This window comes from Scyliorhinus canicula, chromosome 11 (assembly GCF_902713615.1).
Source record: "Scyliorhinus canicula chromosome 11, sScyCan1.1, whole genome shotgun sequence".
Lineage (NCBI taxonomy): Eukaryota > Metazoa > Chordata > Chondrichthyes > Carcharhiniformes > Scyliorhinidae > Scyliorhinus > Scyliorhinus canicula.
The window spans coordinates 24,444,263-24,467,867 of NC_052156.1; the positions used below are offsets into that span (position 1 = coordinate 24,444,263).

The 23,605-nt window shown below is 46.8% G+C and overlaps 1 protein-coding gene across 3 annotated transcripts in view; it reads left to right on the forward strand.

Moving 5' to 3' along the window:
* Nucleotides 1-23,605, forward strand: part of ippk (inositol 1,3,4,5,6-pentakisphosphate 2-kinase) — a 120,735-nt gene that overhangs the window by 35,972 nt on the left and 61,158 nt on the right. For 2 of the 3 annotated variants that reach the window (XM_038812589.1, XM_038812590.1), the window contains exons 3-4: nt 13,474-13,569; nt 20,602-20,668. In XM_038812589.1, coding sequence (XP_038668517.1) covers nt 13,474-13,569; nt 20,602-20,668 — 163 coding nt within the window. Of the gene's footprint in view, nt 1-10,651; nt 10,807-13,473; nt 13,570-20,601; nt 20,669-23,605 lie in introns of those variants that run through there. The other variant, XM_038812591.1, reaches the window with a different exon arrangement.

The following is a 23,605-nucleotide window of genomic DNA, read 5'->3' on the forward strand; positions in this document are numbered from 1 at the left end:
ACTTCCCCTTATTTTGAGGCTATGCCCCCTAGTTCTGCTTTCACCCACCAGTGGAAACAGCCTGCCCGCATCTATCCTATCTATTCCCTTCATAATTTTATATGTTTCTATAAGAGACCCCCTCATCCTTCTAAATTCCAACGAGAACAGTCCCAGTCTACTCAACCTCTCCTCGTAATCCAACCCCTTCAGCTCTGGGATTAACCTAGTGAATCTCCTCTGCACACCCTCCAGTGCCAGTACGTCCTTTCTCAAGTAAGGAGACCAAAACTGAACATAATACTCCAGGTGTGGCTTCACTAACACCTTATACAATTGCAGCATAACCTCCCTAGTCTTAAACTCCATTCCTCTAGCAATGAAGGACAAAATTCCATTTGCCTTCTTAACCACTTGTTACACCTGTAAACCAACTTTCTGTGACTTGTGCACTAGCACACCCAGGTCTCTCTGCACAGCAGCGTGCTTTAATATTTTATTATTTAAATAATAATCCCGTTTGCTGTTATTCCTACCAAAATGGATAACCTCACATTTGTCAACATTGTATTCCATCTGCCAGACCCTAGCCCATTCCCTTAACCTATCCAAATCCCTCTGCAGACTTCCAGTATCCTCTGCACTTTTCGCTTTACCACTCATCTTAGTGGCATCTGCAAACTTGGACACATTGCCCTTAGTCCCCAACTCCAAATCATCTATGTAAATTGTGAACAATTGTGGGCCCAACAAGGTTCCCTTTTTTAATTTTTTTTAATTTTAAATTTTTTTAAATTTAGATTACCCAATTATTTTTTCTATTAAGGGGCAATTTAGCGTGGCCAATCCACCTACTCTGCACATTTTTGGGTTGTGGGGGCGAAACCCACGCAGACACGGGGAGAATGTGCAAACTCCACACGGACAGTGACCCAGAGCCAGGATCGAACCTGGGACCTCAGTGCCGTGAGGCGGTTGTGCTAACCACTAGGCCACCGTGCTGCCCCCCCAACAAGGTTCCCTGAGGGACACCACTAGCTACTGATTGCCAACCAGAGAAACACCCATTAATCCCCACTCTTTGCCTTCTATTAATTAACCAATCCTCTATCCATGCTACTACTTTACCCTTAATGCCATGCATCTTTATCTTATGCAGCAACCTTTTGTGTGGCACCTTGTCAAAGGCTTTCTGGAAATCCAGATATACCACATCCATTGGCTCCCTGTTATCTACTGGTAATGTCCTCAAAAAATTCCACTAAATTAGTTCGGCATGACCTGTCCTTTATGAACCCATGCTGTGTCTGCCCAATGGGACAATTTCTATCCAGATGCCTCGCTATTTCTTCCTTGATGATAGATTCCAGCATCTTCCCTATTACCAAAGTTAAGCTCACTGGCCTATAATTTCCCGCTCTCTGCCTACCTCCTTTTTTAAAACAGTGGTGTCACGTTTGCTAATTTCCAATCCATCGGGACCACCCCAGAGTCTAGTGAATTTTGGTAAATTATCACTAGTATATTTGCAATTTCCCTAGCCATCTCTTTCAGCACTCTGGGATGCATTCCATCAGGGGCAGGAGACTTGTCTACCTTTAGCCCCATTAGCTTGCCCATCACTACCTCCTTAGTGATAACAATCCTCTCGAGGTCCTCACCTCATTTCTATCAGTCACTGGCATGTTATTTGTGTCTTCCACTGTGAAGACCGACCCAAAAAGTCTGTTCAGTTCCTCAGCCATTTCCTCATCTCCCATTATTAAAACTCCCTTCTCATCCTAAAGGACCAATATTTACCTTAGCCACTCTTTTTTGTTTTATATATTTGTAGAAACTTTTACTGTCTGTTTTTATATTCTGAGCAAGTTTACTCTCATACTCTATCTTACTCTTCTTTATAGCTTTTTAGTAGCTTTCTGTTGCCCCCTAAAGATTTCCCAGTCCTCTAGTCTCCCACCAATCTTTGAGAAGGTGGTGGTGAGAGTGCCTTCTTGAACCACTGCAGTCCATGTGATGTAGGTACATTCACTGTGCTGTTAGGGAGGGGAATCTTGGATTTTGACCCACCGGCAGTAAGGAACAGCAATATATTTCCAAGTCAGGATGATGGGTGACTTGGAGGGGACCTTGCAGATGGTGGTGTTTCCAGATATCTGTTTCCCTTGTCCTTCTTGGAGATGGTAGCAGTTGTGGGTTTGGAAGATGCGACCTAAGGAGCCTTGGGGAGTTCTTGCAGTGCATCCTCTAGATGGTACACACTGCTGCTACTCTGAGCTGGTGATGAAAGGAGTGAATGTTTGTGGAAGTGCCAGTCAAGGGGGCTGCTTTGTCCTGGATGGTGTTGAGCCTTTTGGTTGTTGTTGAAGCTGCACTCATCCAGACAAGTGGGGAGTACTCCATCGCACTCCCGACTTGTGCCTTTTAGATGGTGAATAGGCTTTGGGGAGTCAGGAGGTGAGTTACTCGCCACAGGATTCCTAGCCTTTGACTTGCTCTTGTAGCTACAGTATTTATATGGCTAGTCCAGTTCGGTTTCGGATTGAATTCCATTTGCCACTTCTTTTTTTTTAATAAACAATTTTATTGAGGTAGTTTTTGGCTTTATAAACAGTTACAGACATCATCAGAAAGGAAGCAAAAAAGGCAAAAATGTGCAAACATCCACGTTCTTTCAATACTTCCACCGTAACATATTGCACAAGCCCGCTCCCCTCCCATCGGTACTACCCGCCATATTTTCCCTCCTACTCTACTCTAACCCCCCCCCCCCCCCCCCCCCCCCCCCCCCCCCCCCCCCCCCCCCCCCTGCTGACGCTCACTCTCCCGCAAAGAAGTCAATAAATGGTTGCCACCTCCGGGTGAACCCCTGCACAGAACCCCTCAAGGCGAACTTGATTTTTTCCATCCCCAGGAAACTCGACATGTCCGCTAGCCACCACTCCGTCTTCGGGGGCTTTGAGTCCCTCCACGCCAATAGTATTCGTCGCCGGGCTATCAGGGAAGCAAAGGCCAGCACATCGGCCTCTTTCTCCCCCTGGACGCCCGGGTCTTCCGAAACCCCAAAAATTGCCACCCCTGGGCTCATCACCACCCTTGTTTTTAGCACCTGGGACATGACCCCCGCAAATCCCTCCCAGTACCCCCTCAGCTCAGGGCATGCCCAAAACATGTGAACATGGTTCGCTGGTCCTCCCGCACACCTAGCGCATTTGTCCTCTATCCCGAAAAATTTGCTCATCCGAGCCACCGTCATATGGGCCCGGTGAACGACCTTAAATTGGATCAGCCCGAGCCTAGCACATGTCGCGGTCGAGTTTACCCTACTCAGGGCCTCTGCCCACAGCCCATCCTCCATTTCCCCGCCTAGCTCCTCCTCCCATTTAAGTTTCAGTTCCTCTGTCTGGGACCCTTCCTCCCTCATGAGCACCTTATAAATACCCGAGACTCTACCCTCCCCTTCATCCCTCCCAGAGACTATTCTGTCTAGGATCCCCATTGGCGGGAGGCGCGGGAAAGATGGGACCTGTCTACGAACAAAGTCCCGCAACTGTAGGTATCTAAAATCATTTCCCCTTACCACCCCAAATTTCTCCTCCAAGCTCCTCAAACTCGCGAAGCTCCCTTCCAGGAACATATCACCCACCCTTCCCGCCCCTGCTCGCCGCCATACTCGGAACCCCCCATCCATACTGCCGGGGGCAAACCGATGGTTGTCGCAGATTGGCGCCCAGACAGACGCCCCCATCTCCCCCACATGCCTCCTCCACTGGCCCCATATCCGCAGGGTCGCCACCACTACCGGGCTGGTGGTGTACTTGGCCGGCGGCAGCGGTAGAGGAGCCGTGACCAGGGCTTCCAAACTGGAGCCCCTGCACGAAGCCGCCTCCACCCGCTCCCAAATAGACCCCGTACCCACCATCCACTTCCTTATCATAGCGATGTTGGCCGCCCAGTAATAATTGACCAGACTCGGCAAAGCCAGCCCTCCCTCGCTGCGGTTCCTCTCCAACATCGCCTTCTTTACCCGCGGAGACTTTCCCGCCCAGACAAAGCTCATGATCAGCCCGTTAACTCTTTTGAAGAAGGACTGTGGGATAAAGATCGGGAGGCACTGAAAAATAAACAAAAATCGAGGGAGGATTGTCATCTTTACAGTCTGCACCCTCCCTGCCAGCGACAGCGGGAGTGCATCCCATCTCCGAAACTCTCCCTTCATTTGCTCCACCACCCTGGCCAAATTTAACTTATGCAGCCTGCCCCAGTCTCGTGCCACCTGGATTCCCAAATACCGGAAATTTTCCTCAACCAGCCTAAACGGTAGCCCTCTCAATCTATTCTCCTGGCCCCTTGCCTGGACCACAAACATTTCACTCTTGACCGTATTTAATTTGTATCCTGAGAACTGGCCGAACTCCCTCAGCATTCCCAGTATAGTTCCCATCCCGGCCACTGGGTCCGACACGTACAGGAGCAGGTCGTCTGCATAAAGAGAAACCCTGTGTTCAACCCCGCCCCTCACCATCCCCTTCCAACCCTCTGCGGCTCTCAGCGCCATCGCCAGCGGCTCTATGGCCAGCGCAAACAGCAGCGGGGAGAGCGGGCAGCCCTGCCTGGTCCCTCGGTACAACCTAAAGTACTCCGACACTTCTCTGTTAGTCCTGACGCTGGCCCTCGGGGCCTGATATAATAATTTGATCCAATCCACCAATCCCTCCCCGAACCCAAACCGTCCAAGCACCTCCCATAGATAGTCCCACTCTACCCGGTCAAAGGCCTTCTCGGCGTCCATTGCCACCACTACCTCCACATCTCTACCCGCCGGGGGCATCATTATCACGTTGAGCAATCTCCTCAGATTGGCCGCCAGCTGCCGACCTTTAACGAACCCAGTTTGATCCTCCCCAATCACCTCCGGTACACAGTCCTCCATTCTCCCCGCCAGTACCTTTGCCAGGAGCTTGGCGTCTACATTAATCAGGGAGATTGGCCTGTAGGACCCGCACACCTCCGGGTCTTTACCCCGCTTCAATATCAGAGATATGGTGGCTTGTGACATTGTCGGCGGCAGGGTCCCTCTGTCCCTTGCCTCATTGAAAACCCTCGCCAAGACCGGGCCCACCAGCTCAGAGAACTTCCTATAAAACTCTACTGGGTATCCATCCGGCCCCGGGGACTTCCCCGATTGCATGGCCTTTAGGCCCCCCAATACCTCCTCTACTCTAATCGGGGCGCCCAGCTCTTCCACTTGCCCCCCCCCAACTGTTGGGAATGTTAACCCGTCCAGAAACCTTTTCATCCCCTCCGGTTCTTCCGGCGGCTCCGAAGTATACAGCTTACGATAGAAGTCCCGGAATACCCTATTCAATTCTGCCGGATCCTCCACTTTGCGCCCCCCCTCGTCCCTCACTCTACCTATTTCCCTGGCCGCCTCCCTCCTCCTGAGTTGCTGCGCTAACAGCCTGCTAGCCTTTTCCCCATACTCGTACACCACTCCCCTCGCCTTCCTAAGCTGTTCCACGGCCCTGCTCGTGGATAGTGCCCCCAGTTCCGCCTGTAGCCTCCGCCTTTCCCTGAGTAAAACCTCCCCCGGGGACTCCGCGTGCTCTTCATCTATCCGGCCCATTTCCCTGACCAATCTATCCATCTCTGCCCGGTCTGCCTTGGCTTTGTGGGCCCCAATTGAAATCAGCTCCCCCCGAACTACTGCCTTTAGCGCCTCCCACACGGTCGCCGCTGAGACCTCCCCAGTGTCATTCACCTGCAGGTAATTTTTTATACATTTCCGAAGCCTCTCGCAGATCCCCTCCTCCGACAGCAGTCCCACATCTAGCCTCCATTGCGGGCGTTGATAACTCGCTCCCCCGAACTGCAGGTCCACCCAATGCGGGGCATGGTCTGAAATGGTAATTGCTGAGTATTCCGTGTTCTTTACCTCCCCCATACAGTCCCTGCTTATTACAAAGAAATCTATCCTGGAATATACTTTATGGACGTGCGAGTAAAACGAGTAGCCCCTTCCTGTTGGCTGTCCCTCTCTCCAGGGGTCCACTGCCCCCATTTGCCCCATAAACCCTTTCAGCTCCCTTGCCATTGCTGAGAGTCTACCCGTTCTGGGACCCGACCGATCCAAAGTCGGGTCAAGGACCATGTTAAAGTCCCCTCCCATTATTAGCTTGCGAGAATCCAAGTCCGGGATCTTCCCCAGCACTCTTTTACTAAAGTCCACATCATCCCAGTTCGGGGCATATATATTCACCAGCACCACCCTTCTCCCCTCCAGTCTGCCCCGTACCATCAGGTATCTGCCCCCCCTGTCTGCAGATATGCCCTCTGCCTCAAATTGCACGCGCTTGTTGATCATGATTGCCACCCCTCTGGACTTCGAGTCCAAGTCCGAGTGGAAGACCTGGCTAATCCAGCCCTTCCTTAGCCTGGTCTGGTCTGACACTTTCAGATGTGTCTCCTGCAACATAATTACGTCCGCCCTCAGGGCCCGCAAGTGCGCGAACACCCGCGCCCTCTTAACCGGCCCATTCAGTCCCTTGACGTTCCAGGTGATCAGCCTGGTCGGGGGGCACATCCCACCCCCCCCACCCCGCCGGTCAGCCATAGCCTTTCTCGGGCCGGCCCCTGACCCGTGCGTCGCGCCATTCCTGGCCCGCCCTTCGGCTGCCTCCACCCTCGACCTCCTTTCCAGTGCCTATTTCCAGTCCCTCTCCCGTCAGCAGAACAACCCCCCCCTCCCCTAACCCCATCCCCCGATACCCCCACCCCCGCCATCTACTGGCTGTTACTTCCCCCCCCATCTGACTTCCTTGACTAGCCAATCTGCTAGCCCGGTGACTCAACACTCCGGCGCCTTCCTGTCCCATTCCCCTTGTTTCCCCGCCCTCCTCCCCACCCACTGGGGCAAGCCAGTTCCAGTGTCTTCCACGAGCTGCACAAAAAACCCAAACAGGAAAAAATAAAAATAAAAAAATAAAAATAAAAAAAAACCCCCATAAAAAGGGAAAAAAACCACAGAAAAAAGAGAAAAAGCACATAAATGTCCATGAACAAAGGAAAGAGTCTCAAATGTTCCGCTTGGCCCCTTTGGCCCAGCAAACCGTTGAGCAGCGGTCCAGGCACATTCGGCGTTCCTTCCCACAGAAATCCTCGGGCCCTAACTCGCGTCCTTGGGGCCTCCTTTCGGGACCAGCCCCAGGTCCCTCACAAAATCCATCGCTTCTTCGGGCTCGGAGAAGTAGTGGTGTTGACCCTGGTGCGTGACCCATAACCGGGCTGGGAACAGCAGACCAAACTTCACGTGCTTCTTGAACAGCACCTCCTTGACATTCTTAAAGGCTGCTCGCCGCCGAGCCACCTCCTGGCTTAGATCCTGATAAATGCGGAGAACACTGTTGTTCCACGTGCTGCTCCTGGCGCTCTTTGCCCACTGCAGCACCCGCTCCTTGTCCACGAACCTGTGGAACCTAATCACCATCGGGCGGGGGGGTCCGCCCGGCCGCCCCTGCCTTGCCTGCACTCTGTGTGCCCCCTCCAGCTCCAACGGTCGTGGAAAGGCTTCGGCTCCCATCAGCTGCTTCAGCAGGTCTGCTACAAACGCTGCAGCATCAGCTCCCTCCGCCCCCTCCGGGAGGCCGACCATCCTCAGATTGTTCCTGCGGATTCTATTCTCCAGCTCCTCCACTCTGTCCAGCAGTCTTCTCTGCCGCTCTTTCAGGCCGTCCACTTCTACCGCTGCAACCGTTTGCGCATCCGCCTGCTCCTCCACCGCCTCTCCCAGCTCCTTAACTTTCACATCCTGGGCGTCCATCCTCTGGTTCAGCTGATCCACCGCTTTCTGGATTGGGTCCAAGCTGTCCCGCTTCAGCGCTTCAAAACTGGACTTCATTACCTGGAGCATGTTATCCAGCGCCAACTGGATTGCTGAGTCCGGGGTCCGTGTGTCCGCCATCTTAGGTCCCAGGTAATTTTCTTCAGGTCCTTGTCTCTGTCCCTTTTTCTCCTTCTTCTTCTGCCTTCTGGAATCCCGCTGTTCCATATGCCGCAGCCCGCTCCTCAGCGCCTTCGCTGCCGCTTTCCTTTGCCCAGCACCTTAAATTTTTACCCCCTCCTGGGCATCTGAGGTGGGTCCAAGCTGTCCCTCCTCAGCAACTCCAAACTTTTTTTTCCCTTTGTCCTGGAGGAAGGAAGGTCCGTGGGTCCGCCATCTTACCCTGCAGGTCAGCTTCCTCCTTGCCTCCGTCTCTCTCTCTTTCTTCCTCACCTGCTGGCCTCCCACACTTTCATTTTCTGCAGCCCGCTCTCCTCTTCTGTTCCCGGCAGCCTTTCTGCCGCCTCCGTGGTCCCGCTATCGCGGGGAAACAGCTGTTCAGTCCCGCCGGAGTGAGAGCCCACCGAATGTGCGGCTCACTCGGACATCGCCGCCACCGGAAGTCCCATTTGCCACTTCAGCCCACTCAACCAAACCATTAGACCATAAGATATAGGAGTAGAATTAGGCCACTCGGCCCATCGAGCCTGCTCCGCCATTCAATCATGGCTGATATATTCTCATCCCCATTCTCCTGCCTTCTTTCCATAACCCCTGATCTCCTGGTTAATCATGAACCTATCTATCTCTGTCTTAAAGACACTCTGAATTGACCTCGACAGCCTTCTGCTGCAAAGAGTTTCACAGATTCACCACCTTCTGGCCGAAGAAATTTCCCCTCATAAAGGATCGTCCCTTTAGTCTGAGATGGTGTCCTCTGGTTCTAGTTTTCCCTGCAAGTGGAAACATCCTCTCCACGTCCACTCTAACCAGGCCTCGCAGTATCCTGTAAGTTTCAATAAGATCCCCATTCATCCTTCTAAACTCCACCGAGTACAGACCCAGAGTCCTCAAACGTTCCTCATATGACAAGTTTTTCATTCCAGGGATCATTCTTGTGAACCTCCTCTGGTCCCTTTCCAAGGCCAGCACATCCTTCCTTAGATACGGAGCCCCAAACTGCTCACGATACTCTAAATGGGGTCTGACCAGAGCCGTATACAGCCTCAGAAGTACATGAAAGCAAATTACTGCAGATGCTGGAATCTGAAACGAAAGAGAAAATGCTGGAAAATCTCAGCAGGTCTGGCAGCATCTGTAGGAGAGAAAAGGGCTAACGTTTCGAGTTCAATGACTCTTTGTCAAAGCTCAGAAGTACATCCCTGGTCTTGTATTCTAGCCCTCTTGACATGAATGCTAACATTGCATTTGCCTTCTTAAATGCCGACTGAGCCTTCACATTAACCTTAAGAGAATTGTGAACCGTGAACAAGGACTCCCAAGTCCCTTTGTGCTTCTGATTTCTGAAGCATTTCCCCATTTATAAAATAGTCTATGCCTAAATTTCTCCTTGCAAATTGCACAACCTCACACTTTTCCACATTGTATTTCATTTGCTACTTCATTGCCCACTCTCCTAGCTTGTCCAAGTTCTTCTGCAGCCCCCTTGCTTCCTCAATACTACCTGTCCCTCTACAGATCTTTGTATCATCTGCAAACATTGACAGCTATTCTCTTCACAAGCAACTACATGGCCAATTTTTGTGTCATATGCACATTTCCTAATCGTGCCACCCACATTTAAGTTTAAATCGTTAATATATATACAACAAACAACAAGGGCCCCAACACTGAGCCCTGTGTCACACCACTGGAAACTTTTCCATTCACAAAAGCATTCATCGCCTATTTCCCTTGTTTCCTGTCACTGAGCCAAATAAAGATCCAACCTGCCATCTTCCCATGTCCCATGAGATCTTTATTTTTAATAGTAATCTTTATTAGTGTCAAAGTAAGCTTACATTAACACTGCAATGAAGTTACTGTGAAAAGCCCCTAGTCGCCACATTCCGGTGCCTGTTCTGGTGCACCGAGGGAGAATTTAGAATGTCCAATTCACCTAACAGCACGTCTTTCGGGACTTGTGGGAGTAAACCGGTGCACCCGGAGGAAACCCGTGCAGACTCTGCATATGCAGCGACCCAAGCCAGGAATCGAACCACACCGTGGCGCTGTGAAGCAACAGTGCTAACCACTGTGCCAGTTTCTGATCAATTCGCCATGCAAGACCTTGTCAAATGCCTTACTGAAATTATTGTAGACAATATCCACTGCACTACCCATATCAATCCTCTTTGCTAGAAACATACACCTTCACCAATCCATGAACAGAAAAAAAAAAGTTATCATGGTTTATTTATCCATTGAACCATAAAGGAAACAGCTGAAACCACCATTGAAGTGGGCGATATAATCTGGCTAAGGAAAAGTCCTTGATAGGGAAATAGGGAAATAGGGGTGGGGGCAGGGAAATAGGTTAGGCAAAGATTTGGATATGGAAGAATACAGTCTGGGGGGAAGGCATCAACTTTTATTGAGCCCTCTGGATTTTTCCCTCTTTGGCTCAATTCCATTAAAATCATGGGCATCAGTTTTCTATATTGTAGTTTTCATACTGATGCTATTTGTTATAGCTGGGCATGATGCCTCCCTATGTTTCAAATGTTTAAAGCCATGTAGCACATTTCTTTGTACTTTATGGGTCACTCAAACTAATGCTCCCACACATATCTTGTTTGTTATAAATTATAAATTAAATGGTTTCCAATCAAAAGATTTCTCTTTTTAAACAGAAATGACGAGACTATTGTAGGAATATAGAGTATGTGAGACTAAATAAATCAAAGGCCCACCAAGTTTGCTGTATACTATCCTGATAGCCACATGATTCAACAATAATGAAGTTCTTGACTAATCATAACAACAATCTCTGACTGCAACAAACCGAGGTATGGAATGAGAAACTTTGTGATGGAAAATCTTGGGACCAAGAGATCTAGAGTCAGCTGTTCTTGCCAAGGATGTCACGCTTAACATAACAACATTTCAAATTGCTCAAGCTGTATCTAAAAATATTTTCTGAGAAATAGAATTAATTTGTATTTGATCTAATCAACACTAGTTGCTTACACACAAACATATGAATTAAGAGCAGGAGTAGTCCATTTGACCCCTCGAATCTGCTCCACCATTCAAGTAATGATGGCTGATCTGATTGTAACCTCAAACCCACATTCTTTTTTAAACAAAAAATCTTTATTAACATTTTGTCATTTGATACAAAAATGCAAACAACAGCAGTAACCGTAAACTAAAAAGAATAATATATGCAACCCACTTCTCTCAAAAAGAACACCGCCCACCTCCCTCTGGCAGCTAACAGTAACAGTGAAATATAGAATAAATGGTTGCCATCTCCGGTAGAACCCTTCAATCAACACCCTTCCCCAGGTGCAAAAACTCCATTAATTCCCCTAGCCACACCGAGGCACTAGGTGGTGTTGCCATCCTCCAACGCAACAGGATTCGCCTCCGAGCATAATGAGGTGAAGGCAAGGACATCTGCCCCCACACCTTCAGCTTCAGTTAACATTGAAAACAAAACGTGAAGCAGAAACTAAACCTACTTCAAATTTCCCTCCTAATGGAGGTGGAAGGTGGGGCAGTTAACCAATCTGAATGTATATATGAACTGGGAGCAGGAAGAGGCCACTCAGCCCCTCGAGTCTGCTCCACCATTCAATAAGATCATGACTCATCTGCTTGTAACTTCAATCCTACAATCCTACCTACCCCAATAACCTTTCACCCCCTTGTTAATCAAGAATTTATCTAGCTCTGCCCTAAAAATATTTAGAGATGATGCTCCCACTGCGTTTTGAGTTCCAGAGACTCACGGCCCTCTGAGAATTTTTTTTTCCCCTCATCGCCGTCTTAAATGAGTCGCCCCTTAATTTTTAAGCAATAACCTCTAGTTTAGATTCTTTGATCAGAGAAAATATCCGCACCACACCCACCTTGCCATACCCCTCAGGATCTTAAGGTTTTGATCAAGCCGCCCCTTACTCTTCTGAACTCTAGTGGATACAAACCTTTTTTTGGAAAAATAATTTTTATTAAAGTTTTCACAAGATAGCAACAACAAAATATAAAAGGAACCCAATAGAATTAAATACAAAACAGAACAAAACACCTCAATGCCCCCCTCCCCCCATACACAAATAATAAATTAACACCCGTTGAAACACATAGCAAATATATACACCCCCTCAGATCCCGGGTTGCTGCTGCTGCTGACCATTGTCTACCGTTCTGCCAGGAAGTCTAGGAACGGTTGCCACCGCCTGAAAAACCCTTGCACCGACCCGCCCAAAGCAAATTTCACCCTTTCCAATTTAATAAACCCCGCCATGTCATTGATCCAGGCCTCCACACTTGGGGGCCTCGCATCCTTCCACTGAAAAAGAATCCTCCGCCGGACTACCAGGGGCGCAAAGGCCAGAATATCGGCCTCTTTCACCTCCTGCACTCCCGGCTCCTCTGCAACCCCAAATATTGCGAACCCCCAGCCCGGTTTGACCCTGGATCCTACCACCCTCAACACCGTCCTTGCTACGCCCTTCCAAAATTCCTCCAGTGCTGGGCATGCCCAGAACATGTGGGTGTGGTTTGCTGGGCTCCCTGAGCACCTAACACACCTGTCCTCACCCCCAAAAAACTGGTTCATCCTTGTCCCAGTCATATGTGCCCTGTGCAGTACCTTAAACTGTATGAGGCTGAGCCTTGAACACGAAGAGGAAGAGTTCACCCTCCCTAGGGCATCTGCCCATGTCCCCTCCTCGATCTCCTCCCCCAACTCCTCCTCCCACTTATCTTTCAGCTCCTCCACAGAGGCCTCATCCTCCTCCTGCATCACCTGGTATGTTGCCGAAATCTTCCCCTCTCCAACCCACACCCCCGAGAGCACCCTGTCCTGTACCGTGCGTGGTGGCAGCAGCGGGAATTCCACCACTTGCTGCCTGGCAAACGCCCTTACCTGTAGATACCTAAAGGTGTTTCCCGGGGGGGAGCCTGTACTTCTCCTCCAGCTCACCCAGGTTCGCGAGTGGATACAAACCTAACCTGCCTAATCTTATCTTGTAAGACAGCCTGCCCTTTCCTGGTATTAGTCTCCTAAACCTTCTGTGAAATAATTCCAATGCATTTATTTTTAAAAAAAGTATTTATTCCGAACTTATTCAAACGGTTACAAAAGATTAATAATCTGGGGAACGTATAATTTTTCCCCATTTTCACCCCACCCCCGTGTGACGAATAACTCCTTAAACAATGCCATGAACATTCCCACAATTTATAATTGTGGGTTTCCTACTTTTTGAGGTGGAAAATAGAACTTGTATTTTAAGTAGGAACTGTACTGAAAGAAAACTGACTTAATAACTAGCAGAAACATGGTGGCAAATCTTTGGCATTAGAGTTAAATGTTAAAAATATTTTTGCATGCATATTTAAGGAGTGCGTTTTGCAGTGTTGAAATTTGAACTTTTAAGTCCAAAAACTTGTCACCTGAGTACAGACTCATTTTTGGAATGTTAACAGACGATTTAAAATTGCAGGCATTGGAAGAAGCTCCCCGTCGACTAAAGAACATTGTAGATTTCAGTAAACACGTGATGAAGCTTTTATTGGGTGATAACTTTGTACAGCCTGGGGTAAGAAATTTTATATTTCTATATGTTTGATGTATTTGTCCATCACCTGAGATTGTACTTTGGATTCAATCAACACTGAGCCATACCTGCAGTTTTGTTCGCAGTGAGGTGAGATAAACATAAATTGAAGGTTATTTCCGCAGCAACCCACTTGAGCTGTCCATTAACAATAAGATGCATGCAAGAATAGTCAATACAAGTATATTGTTCCATAGACTTTACATCAGTATCAAAATGAAGAGCAATAAGTCTACCTCACATACCAAAAGCCTACAGAGCATAAGTCCTGTTCACTTTGCGAAATACATGTGAATGGGCTAGACTCTGGCAGATGGAATACAATGTTGACAAATGTGAGGTTACCCATTTTGGTAGGAATAACAGCAAAAGGGATTATTATGTAAATGATAAAATATTAAAACATGCTGCTGGGCAGAGGGACCTGGGTGTCCTAGTGCATGAGTCACAAAAAGTTGGTTTACAGGTGCAACAGGTGATTAAGAAGGCGAATGGAGTTTTGTCCTTCATTGCTAGAGGGATGGAGTTTAAGACTAGGGAGGTTATGCTGCAATTGTATAAGGTGTTAGTGAGGCCTCACCTGGGGTATTGCGTTCAGTTTTGGTCTCCTTACCTGAGAAAGGACGTACTGGCACTGGGGGGTATGCAGAAGAGATTCACTGTGTTAATCCCAGAGTTGAGGGGGTTGGATTACGAAGAGAGGTTGAGTAGACTGGGAGTGTACTCATTGGAATTTAGAAGATGCCGGGGGGGCGGGGGGGGGGGGGGGATCTTATAGAAACATATAACATTATGAAGAGGATAGATGGGGGGAGGTTGTTTCCACTGGCGGGTGAAAGCAGAACTAGGGGGCATAACCTCAAAATAAGGGGAATCCCATTGCGAGCTGCAGCGACCACATCTGCAGTAAGTGTTGGCTGCTCGAAGAACTCCGGCTCAGAGTTGATGAGCTGGAGTCTGAGCTTCACACACTGAGGCACATCCGGGAGGGGGAGGCTTACCTGGACACTTTGTTTCAGGAGGCAGTCACACCTGTCAGAGTAAATAGTTTAAATCCTGCCAGTGGCCAGGGACAGCAGGGTGTGACTGCAAGTCAGGCAGGTAAAGGGAACCAGCAGTCAGGAGCTCAGGAGCCTCAGCCCTTGACCCTGTCCAACAGGTACGAGGCACTTGCTCCCTGTGTGGATTGGGAACAGGGCTGCAGGAAGGATGAGTCAGCTGACCAAGGCACCATGGTTCAGCAGGCCATTCAAGGGGAGGAAGTAAATAGGCAAGTTGTAGTTGTAGGGGATTCTATTATCAGAGGGATAGATAGTATCCTTTGTGAGCAGGATAGAGGGTCCCGCATGGTATGTTGCCTGCCCGGTGCTAGGGTGCGGGACATCTCTGACCGGCTTGAAAGGATATTGGAGAGGGAGGGGGAGGATCCAGTTGTTGTGGTCCATGTCGGTACCAACAATTTAGGCAAGTCTAGGAAAGAGGACCTGTTTAGAGATTATAAAGAGCTAGGATTCAAATTAAAAAACAGGTCCTCAAGGGTCATAATCTCCGGATTACTGCCCGAGCCACGTGCAAATTGGCATAGGGAGGCAAGAATAAGGGAAGTTAACACGTGGCTGAAAGAGTGGTGTGGGAAAGAGGGGTTCCTTTTCATGGGACACTGGCATCAGTTTTGGGACAGGGGGGACCTATACCGTTGGGATGGTCTCCACCTGAACCGAGCTGGGACCAGTGTTCTGGCAAAAAGAGTAAATAGGGTGGTCAATAGGACTTTAAACTAGAGATTGGGGGGAAGGGAAAGTCAGGGAACCAAGAGGTGAAGGAATCAGTGGGAAGCGTAGCTGCTTAGGATTACAAAAAATCACGAAAAGACAGAGCTCAGGAGAGGTTACGATAGTCCCCATCTCACAAAATATGACACAGTGTATGGAAAGGCTCAGTAAACCAAGGTCCACCACACTAAGAAAACAAAAAGGGACAGTCAATAGGGAATTAAAGGTGCTATATTTAAATGCCCGCAGTGTACGGAACAAGGTAGATGAGCTTGTGGCCCAGATTGTGACTGGCAGGTATGATGTGGTAGGCATCACAGAGACGTGGTTGCAGGGGGTTCAGGACTGGCAGTTAAACATCCAGGGATTTACAACCTATCGAAAAGACAGAGAGGTGGGTAGAGGGGGCGGGGTTGCCTTGTTAATTAGAAATGAAATTAAATCAATAGCACTAAACGACATAGGGTCAGACGATGTGGAGTCTGTGTGGGTAGAGTTGAGGAACCACAAAGGCAAAAAAACCATAATGGGAGTTATGTACAGGCCTCTTGACAGTGGTCAGGACCAGGGGCACAAAATGCACCACAAAATAGAAAGGGCATGTCAGAAAGGCAAGGTCACAGTGATCATGGGGGACTTCAATATGCAGGTGGACTGGGTAAATAATGTTGCCAGTGGACCCAAAGAAAGGGAATTCATTGAATGTTTACAGGATGGCTTTTTGGAACAGCTTGTGATGGAGCCCACGAGGGAACAGGCTATTCTGGACTTAGTGTTGTGTAATGAGCCAGAATTGATAAAAGATCTTAAAGTAAGGGAACACTTAGGAAGCAGTGATCATAATATGGTAGAATTCAGTCTGCAATTTGAAGGAAGGAAGGTAGAATCAGATGTAAAGGTTTTACAGTTAAATAAAGGTAATTAGAGGCGCATGAGGGAGGAACTGACGAAAATCGACTGGAAGCAGAGCCTAGTGGGAAAGACAGTAGAACAGCAATGGCAGGAGTTTCTGGGAGTAATTGAGGACACAGTGCAGAGGTTTATCCCAAAGAAAAGAAAGGTTATCAGAGGGAGGATTAGGCAGCCATGGCTGACAAAGGAAGTCAGGGAATGCATCAAGGCAAAAGAGAGAGCCTATAATGTGGCAAAGAGTAGTGGGAAGTCAGAAGATTGGGAAGGCTACAAAAACAAACAGAGGATAACAAAGAGAGAAATAAGGAAGGAGAGGATCAAATATGAAGGTAGGCTAGCCAGTAACATTAGGAATTATAGTAAAAGTTTCTTTAAATACATTAAAAACAAACGGGAGGCAAAAGTAGACATTGGGCCGCTCCAAAATTACGCTGGTAATCTAGTGATGGGAGACAAGGAGATAGCTGAGGAACTTAATAAGTACTTTGCGTCAGTCTTCACAGTAGAAGACATGAGTAACATCCCAACAATTCAGGAAAGTCAGGGGGCAGAGTTGAATATGGTTGCCATCACAAAGGAGAAGGTCTGAAAATTGATAAATCTCCGGGCCCAGATGGGCTACATCCTAGAGTTCTAAAGGAGATAGCTGAAGAAATAGTGGAGGCGTTAGTTATGATCTTTCAAAAGTCACTGGAATCAGGGAAAGTCCCAGAGGATTGGAAAATCGCTGTTGTAACCCCCCTGTTCAAGAAGGGAACAAGAAAAAAGATGGAAAATTATAGGCCAATTAGCCTAACCTCGGTTGTTGGCAAAATTCTAGAATCGATCGTTAAGGATGAGATTTCTAAATTCTTGGAAGTGCAGGGTCGGATTAGGACAAGTCAGCATGGATTTAGTAAGGGGAGGTCGTGCCTGACAAACCTGTTAGAGTTCTTTGAAGAGATAACAAATAGGTTAGACCAAGGAGAGCCAATGGATGTTATCTATCTTGACTTCCAAAAGGCCTTTGACAAGGTGCCTCACGGGAGACTGCTGAGTAAAATAAGGGCCCATGGTATTCGAGGCAAGGTACTAACATGGATTGACGATTGGCTGTCAGACGGAAGGCAGAGAGTTGGGATAAAAGGTTCTTTTTCGGAATGGCAACCGGTGACAAGTGGTGTCCCGCAGAGTTCAGTGTTGGGGCCACAGCTGTTCTCTTTATATATTAACGATCTAGATGACGGGACTGGGGGCATTCTGGCCAAGTTTGCCGATGATACAAAGATAGGTGGAGGGGCAGGTAGTATTGAGGAGGTGGGGAGGCTGCAGAAAGATTTAGACAGTTTAGGAGAATGGTCCAAGAAGTGGCTGATGAAATTCAACGTGGGCAAGTGCGAGGTCTTGCACTTTGGAAAAAAGAATAGAGGCATGGACTATTTTCTAAACGGTGACAAAATTCATAATGCTAAAGTGCAAAGGGACTTGGGAGTCCTAGTCCAGGATTCTCTAAAGGTAAACTTGCAGGTTGAGTCCGTAATTAAGAAAGCAAATGTAATGTTGTCATTTATCTCAAGAGGCTTGGAATATAAAAGCAGGGATGTACTTCTGAGGCTTTATAAAGCACTAGTTAGGCCCCATTTAGAATAGTGTGAGCAATTTTGGGCCCCACACCTCAGGAAGGACATACTGGCACTGGAGCGGGTCCAGCGGAGATTCACACGGATGATCCCAGGAATGGTAGGCCTAACATACGATGAACGTCTGAGGATCGTGGGATTATATTCATTGGAGTTTAGGAGGTTGAGGGGAGATCTAATAGAAACTTACAAGATAATGAATGGCTTGGATAGGATGGACGTAGGGAAGTTGTTTCCATTAGCAGGGGAGACTAGGACGCGGGGGCACAGCCTTAGAATAAAAGGGAGTCACTTTAGAACAGAGATGAGGAGAAATGAGGAGGATTTGTACCAAAGTTTGACTCCTGTTTTTCAGCTGACCGCACACTCACATCCATCTCTGAACAGGGTCGGGAGTATTTGATCTTGGATTACTGTGCCCGAGGGCGGGGAAGTGAGGGGGCAACATAGTCGGGTGCAGGCAGGCCTGCTGTGAATATTAACATGATAGAAGCTTTACATGTATCAGGTGTAACATTATTTAGTGGTACACAATTGATATTTCCATTACCCCTCGCTACAGATTGTGACCTCTCCCGTGCCACTTCCACTTTACTTCCACTCCTATGTCTTATGGTCTTATTGGCTTGGACAGGATGGATGTAGGGAAGTTGTTTCCATTAGCAGGGGAGACTAGGACGCGGGGGCACAGCCTTAGAATAAAAGGGAGTCACTTTAGAACAGAGATGAGGAGAAATTTCTTCAGCCAGAGAGTGGTAGGTCTGTGGAATTCATTGCCACAGAGGGCGGCGGAGGCCGGGACGTTGAGTGTCTTTAAGACAGAAACTGATAAATTCTTGATTTCTCGAGGAATTAAGGGCTATGGGGAGAGAGCGGGTAAATGGAGTTGAAATCAACCATGATTGAATGGTGGAGTGGACTCGATGGGCCAAATGGCCTTACTTCCGCTCCTATGTCTTATGGTCTTATGGAAATAGATTTAGGACTGAGCTTAGGAGGAACTTCTTCACCCAAAGGGTTGTGAATCTATGGAATTCCCTGCCCAGTGAAGCAGTTGAGGCTCCTTCATTAAATGTTTTCAAGATAAAGATGAAGTTTCTTTGAAGAAGAAACAAATAAAGGGTTATGGTGTTCGGAAAGTGGAGCTGAGTCCATAAAAGATCAGCCATGATCTCATTGAATGGCGGAGCAGGCTCGAAGGACCAGATGGCCTACCCGTGCTCCTAGTTCTTGTGTTCTTATGTTATGTTCTTATGAAACTTCCACTATGTACCAGTGTCACTTCAAGAAATTCCACCACTTTAGCTTGAGCTGCCGTCAAGAGCATATGAAGATTAGGCGGCAGGACAAATACCAGACACTGAGGGGCTCACCTGGGCTAGCAGCAAAGTATCCACACAATATTGAGACAGTCACAGCTGTGTTGGGTTGGCCATGTAGCTAGAATGCCTGACACTCGCTAAAGTAAAACATCTGCCTATGAAGTGTATAAGATTATGGGCGTGATTTTCCCACTGCATTGCACCTGGCGCCAATCTTGTTGTGTCGGACCATCGCGGGAGAAGCTGAAATTGGGCTTTGCGCCGGGTGCCCTCGCTGGGCGTTATCCAGATAATCATATTTATATGAGCCATTGGTCCCAGTTAAATATTTGAGGCCGGATTCTTTCAATGCCTGGAGTCACCGGCCGCACTGGCCAGACCTTATCTGGGTGCCGATTAGTACTGGTCTCCACAAGTGGAGACGAGGCATGATGGCCACACCAGCGTTTCTGAGGCCAATAAAGCCCCTTTGTGTTCAGGGACAGGGTTGGGCAGTGCCCTGGCACCTTGTAGTTTTAACATGACACCCTGGTAGTGTCAGTTAGTCATATCCTCTGTTTTGTGAATTTCATTTAATCCTGCGGGTTCCCTGTTTTTCACTGATTTATTTGCTGCCTTCACTGTGCATTTAATTTTAAAAAAATAACACGTACGTTGCTGTAACATTCTTGAACATTGTTTTCCCAGCTATCATTTTATTTTTCCACAGGCTCCTCGTAGTATTTTGCCAATTGGAGGTAAACTAGGTCCAAATGTTCATACGAGTTTATATCTTTCTATACTTCCCCTTTGCATTACTTGTTTGCCACCAACGCAGAAAGTGATACCATGGGGAAAATACAATCTTGTTTAAAATATGTATCCACTGATGGATTTGGCCAGTTATTTTGTTCTGGAAGGGAAGTTTGTTCATTGCAAATTACTTTAATTGTAATTTGTCATTATTCTGAATGTTTTTGCATAAGTCATGAAACATTTTCTGATCGTGAATATATATGCCAAACAAATGAAAAGGAAACCAGACAAAAGCTGGCTAGATATTTTCTCTGAGACAAATTTTGTTAAATAATATTGTTTCAATGTTGGACATAGTATCTACCTCTAACCCTACTTCACATTTGATAAACAAAACAATGCAAAATTCCATCCGTGAACTATTTCTGACTAATCTGACTAAGTAAAGTATTAGTGACCTCAGTTCAAAAGCTTATTTAGCAGTCCAATCAACAATATAGTGAAAGTAAATGCTAATTACAGTAGAGTTTTAAGTCAGGGAGCTTAATACTTATTGTCTCAAGGATGTTAGACATTGACAAATTGTAAAAAAAATGTTTTATTTAACAATGAAGTATAGAAATATAACCCCACGCACCCTATCTTTTATTTTAGGAAGTTATTCAACTACCACTGGACTTCGTAACACAACTGGCATTGAAGATCCAACCAGAACGGTCAGGTATGCTGTAAAAGCAATAATGTTTTGTTTTGCAGTGGAGTTAAAAATCTTTTCCGTTCAACTCTATTTGTCTGGGTTGAGGCTAGATTAAATGAATGAAAGTCCAAGTTTGAATGTTGCCCAGGTCATGCTGTATGCAAGCACAGACTACTCAATATCTGAGGAGTTTCTAGTCGTCAACACTGTCTGTCAGTAAACATCCCCACTTTTGACTTTATGATGGGGGTGGTTAGGGATGAAGTTGGGCTCAGGACACTATCTGGGAGAATTGTTGCAGCACTGACCTGTGGAGAACATTATTAGCGTGAGTGTTCAGACATCTGCATCTGATGGGTTACCTCCACTGGCAACTGAACTGGAACAGCCATATAAATATAGGAGCTACAAAAGGAGGTCAGAGTCTTGGAATTCTGTGGTGAGTAACTTGCCTCCCAACTCCAAAAGTCCGTCCATCATTTATAAGACACAAGTCAAGCATGTGATGGAATATTCTTCATTTGCTTGGGTGAGTGCAGCTCCAACAGCACAAGAAGCTCAACGTCACCCAGGACAAAGCAGCCCACTTGGCACCCCATTTACCACCAGGGCACTTGTATAAGCTCAAGATAATCAGGCAAAGTAAACATGGTCTTGTGAAAGGGAAATCATGATTAACCAACTTATTGGGAGCTCTTTGGGGAGGTAACTAGTGCTATGGATAAAAGCAAACCAGTGGATGTATTGCACTTCGATTTCCAGAAGGTATTTGATAGAAGTGCCACATCAAAGATTTGTGCAGAAAATAAAAACTCATGTTGCAGGAGATAACATAGATAGAAGATTGACTGGCTAATAGGAAGCAGAGTAGCATAAATGGGTATTTTTCAGGTTGGCAAAATATAACGAGTGGTGTGCCACAGGAATCAGTGCTGGGATCGCAACAGTTTACAATTTATATGAATGACTTGGATGAAGGGATTGAAAGGATGGTTGCCAATAGAGTTGTAGAGTCATGCAGCATTGAAACAGGCCCTTCGGCCCAGCTTGACCATGCCGCCCAATTTCTATCACTAAGCTAGTCCCACTTGCCCGCAGTTGGCCCATGTCCCTCTATACCCACCCAAATTTACTAATGAAATGAAAATGAAAATCGCTTATTGTCACAAGTAGGCTTCAAATGAAGTTACTGTGAAAAGCCCCTAGTCGCCACATTCCGGCACCTGTTCGGGGAGGCTGTTACGGGAATTGAACCATGAAGCTGACCTGTCTTGGTCTGCTTTCAAAGCCAGCGATTTAGCCCTGTGCTAAGCTGTGAAGAGGACATTAGGATGCAACAAGGGACAGAGAAGTTAAGTGGGCAAGGATTTGACAAATGGAGTATAATGTGGGAAATGTGAAACTATCCATTTAATATGCTTTCTTCTTCCTATCATATTTCCTTTGTATTAATCTTTTCATCATCCTTTTGCTTTTTCTTGTATTCAGTCAAATTTTCTATCCTTCCCCCTGTCTTTGCACAATTGTATGCTATGACTAAGTTTGATGCTATCTTTAACTGTTCTGATTAACCAGGATAGCGGGTCCATAACTTGGACTTTTTCTTACTCGTTGTAATGTAATTATTCTGTGCATTCTGAAATATTCCCTTAAATGTTTGCCATTGCATCTTTATTGACCTACCTTTAGCCTCCTTTGCAAATTCACTTTAGTCAGTTCAGCTTTCTTTCCCTCCTAATTGCTCTTTAAGTTTAAAAACACTATTTCAAACGTACGTCCCTCTCCCTCAAATTGAATGTAAAATGTGATTATATTATGGTCACTGCTACCAATGAGATCATTAATTATTCCTAACTCGTTGCACAATACCATGTCTAGAAACAATGCTCTCTGGTTGGCTCCAGAATATGCTATTTTAAAACAATCCTGAAAATATTCAGTGAACTCTTCATCAAGGCTACCATTTCCCATCTGATGTTTCCAGTCTATATGTAGATTAAAATCGCCCATGATTATCACTGTTTTTCTGACAAGATCCATTTATTTCTTCCTTTATGCTGCACCTGACTGTGGTTACTGTTGGAGGCCTTTACCCAACTCCCACTAGCGACTTCTTGCCTTTAACATTTCTCATCTCCACCTACTCTTTCCCCATTCTGACTTCCTGAACTTGTATCATACCTCTCTATTGTGCTAATACCATCATTAACTAACAGAGCCACTTCTCCTCCTTTCCTCACTTCCTGTACTTGCTAAATATGCTGTAACCTTCAATATTCAATATTCCTGCAGGCATGTCTCCATAATGGCTATCAAATCGTATTTATTTATTTCTGTGTGCACTCAGTTCATCGAATGCTACGTGCATTCAGATACAGAGCGTTTAGATTTATCCCTTTATTCTTTTTATAACCTCTAATCTCATCTGTTGATTTACTATGAGATGTGTACACTCTATCACTTCCTATCATATTCTGTTTACCATTCCTGTAATAAGACCTTTCTCTTTTATCTTGTCTTCGCTCTTTGATTTATTACATCTTCCCAAATTTGATCCCTTGTCCCACTATTTAGTTTAAAAACCTCTCTCCTCTATTAACATGGCTCGCAAGAACCAATGGTTAGGTGTAGACCCTTCTCAACGGTACAGATCCCGCTTTCCCTAGTACCGGTGCAAATGCCCCATGAACTGGAACCCATTTCTGCCATGCATTCATTTTCCTTATTTTATTTGCCCTATGTCAATTTACATGTGGTTCAGACATTAATTCCACCGTATCTCGAAGCCCTCTTCCGATCCCCTTGAGGCGAATTTGATCTTCTCCAACTGGAGAAACTCATATAAATCCCCGAGCCAAGCCATAACCCCAGTGGTGTAACCAACCTCCAATTCAAAAGAATCCATTGTCGGGCAATCAGAGGCGAAGGCCACAGCATCGGCCACCTTTTCCTCCAGCACCT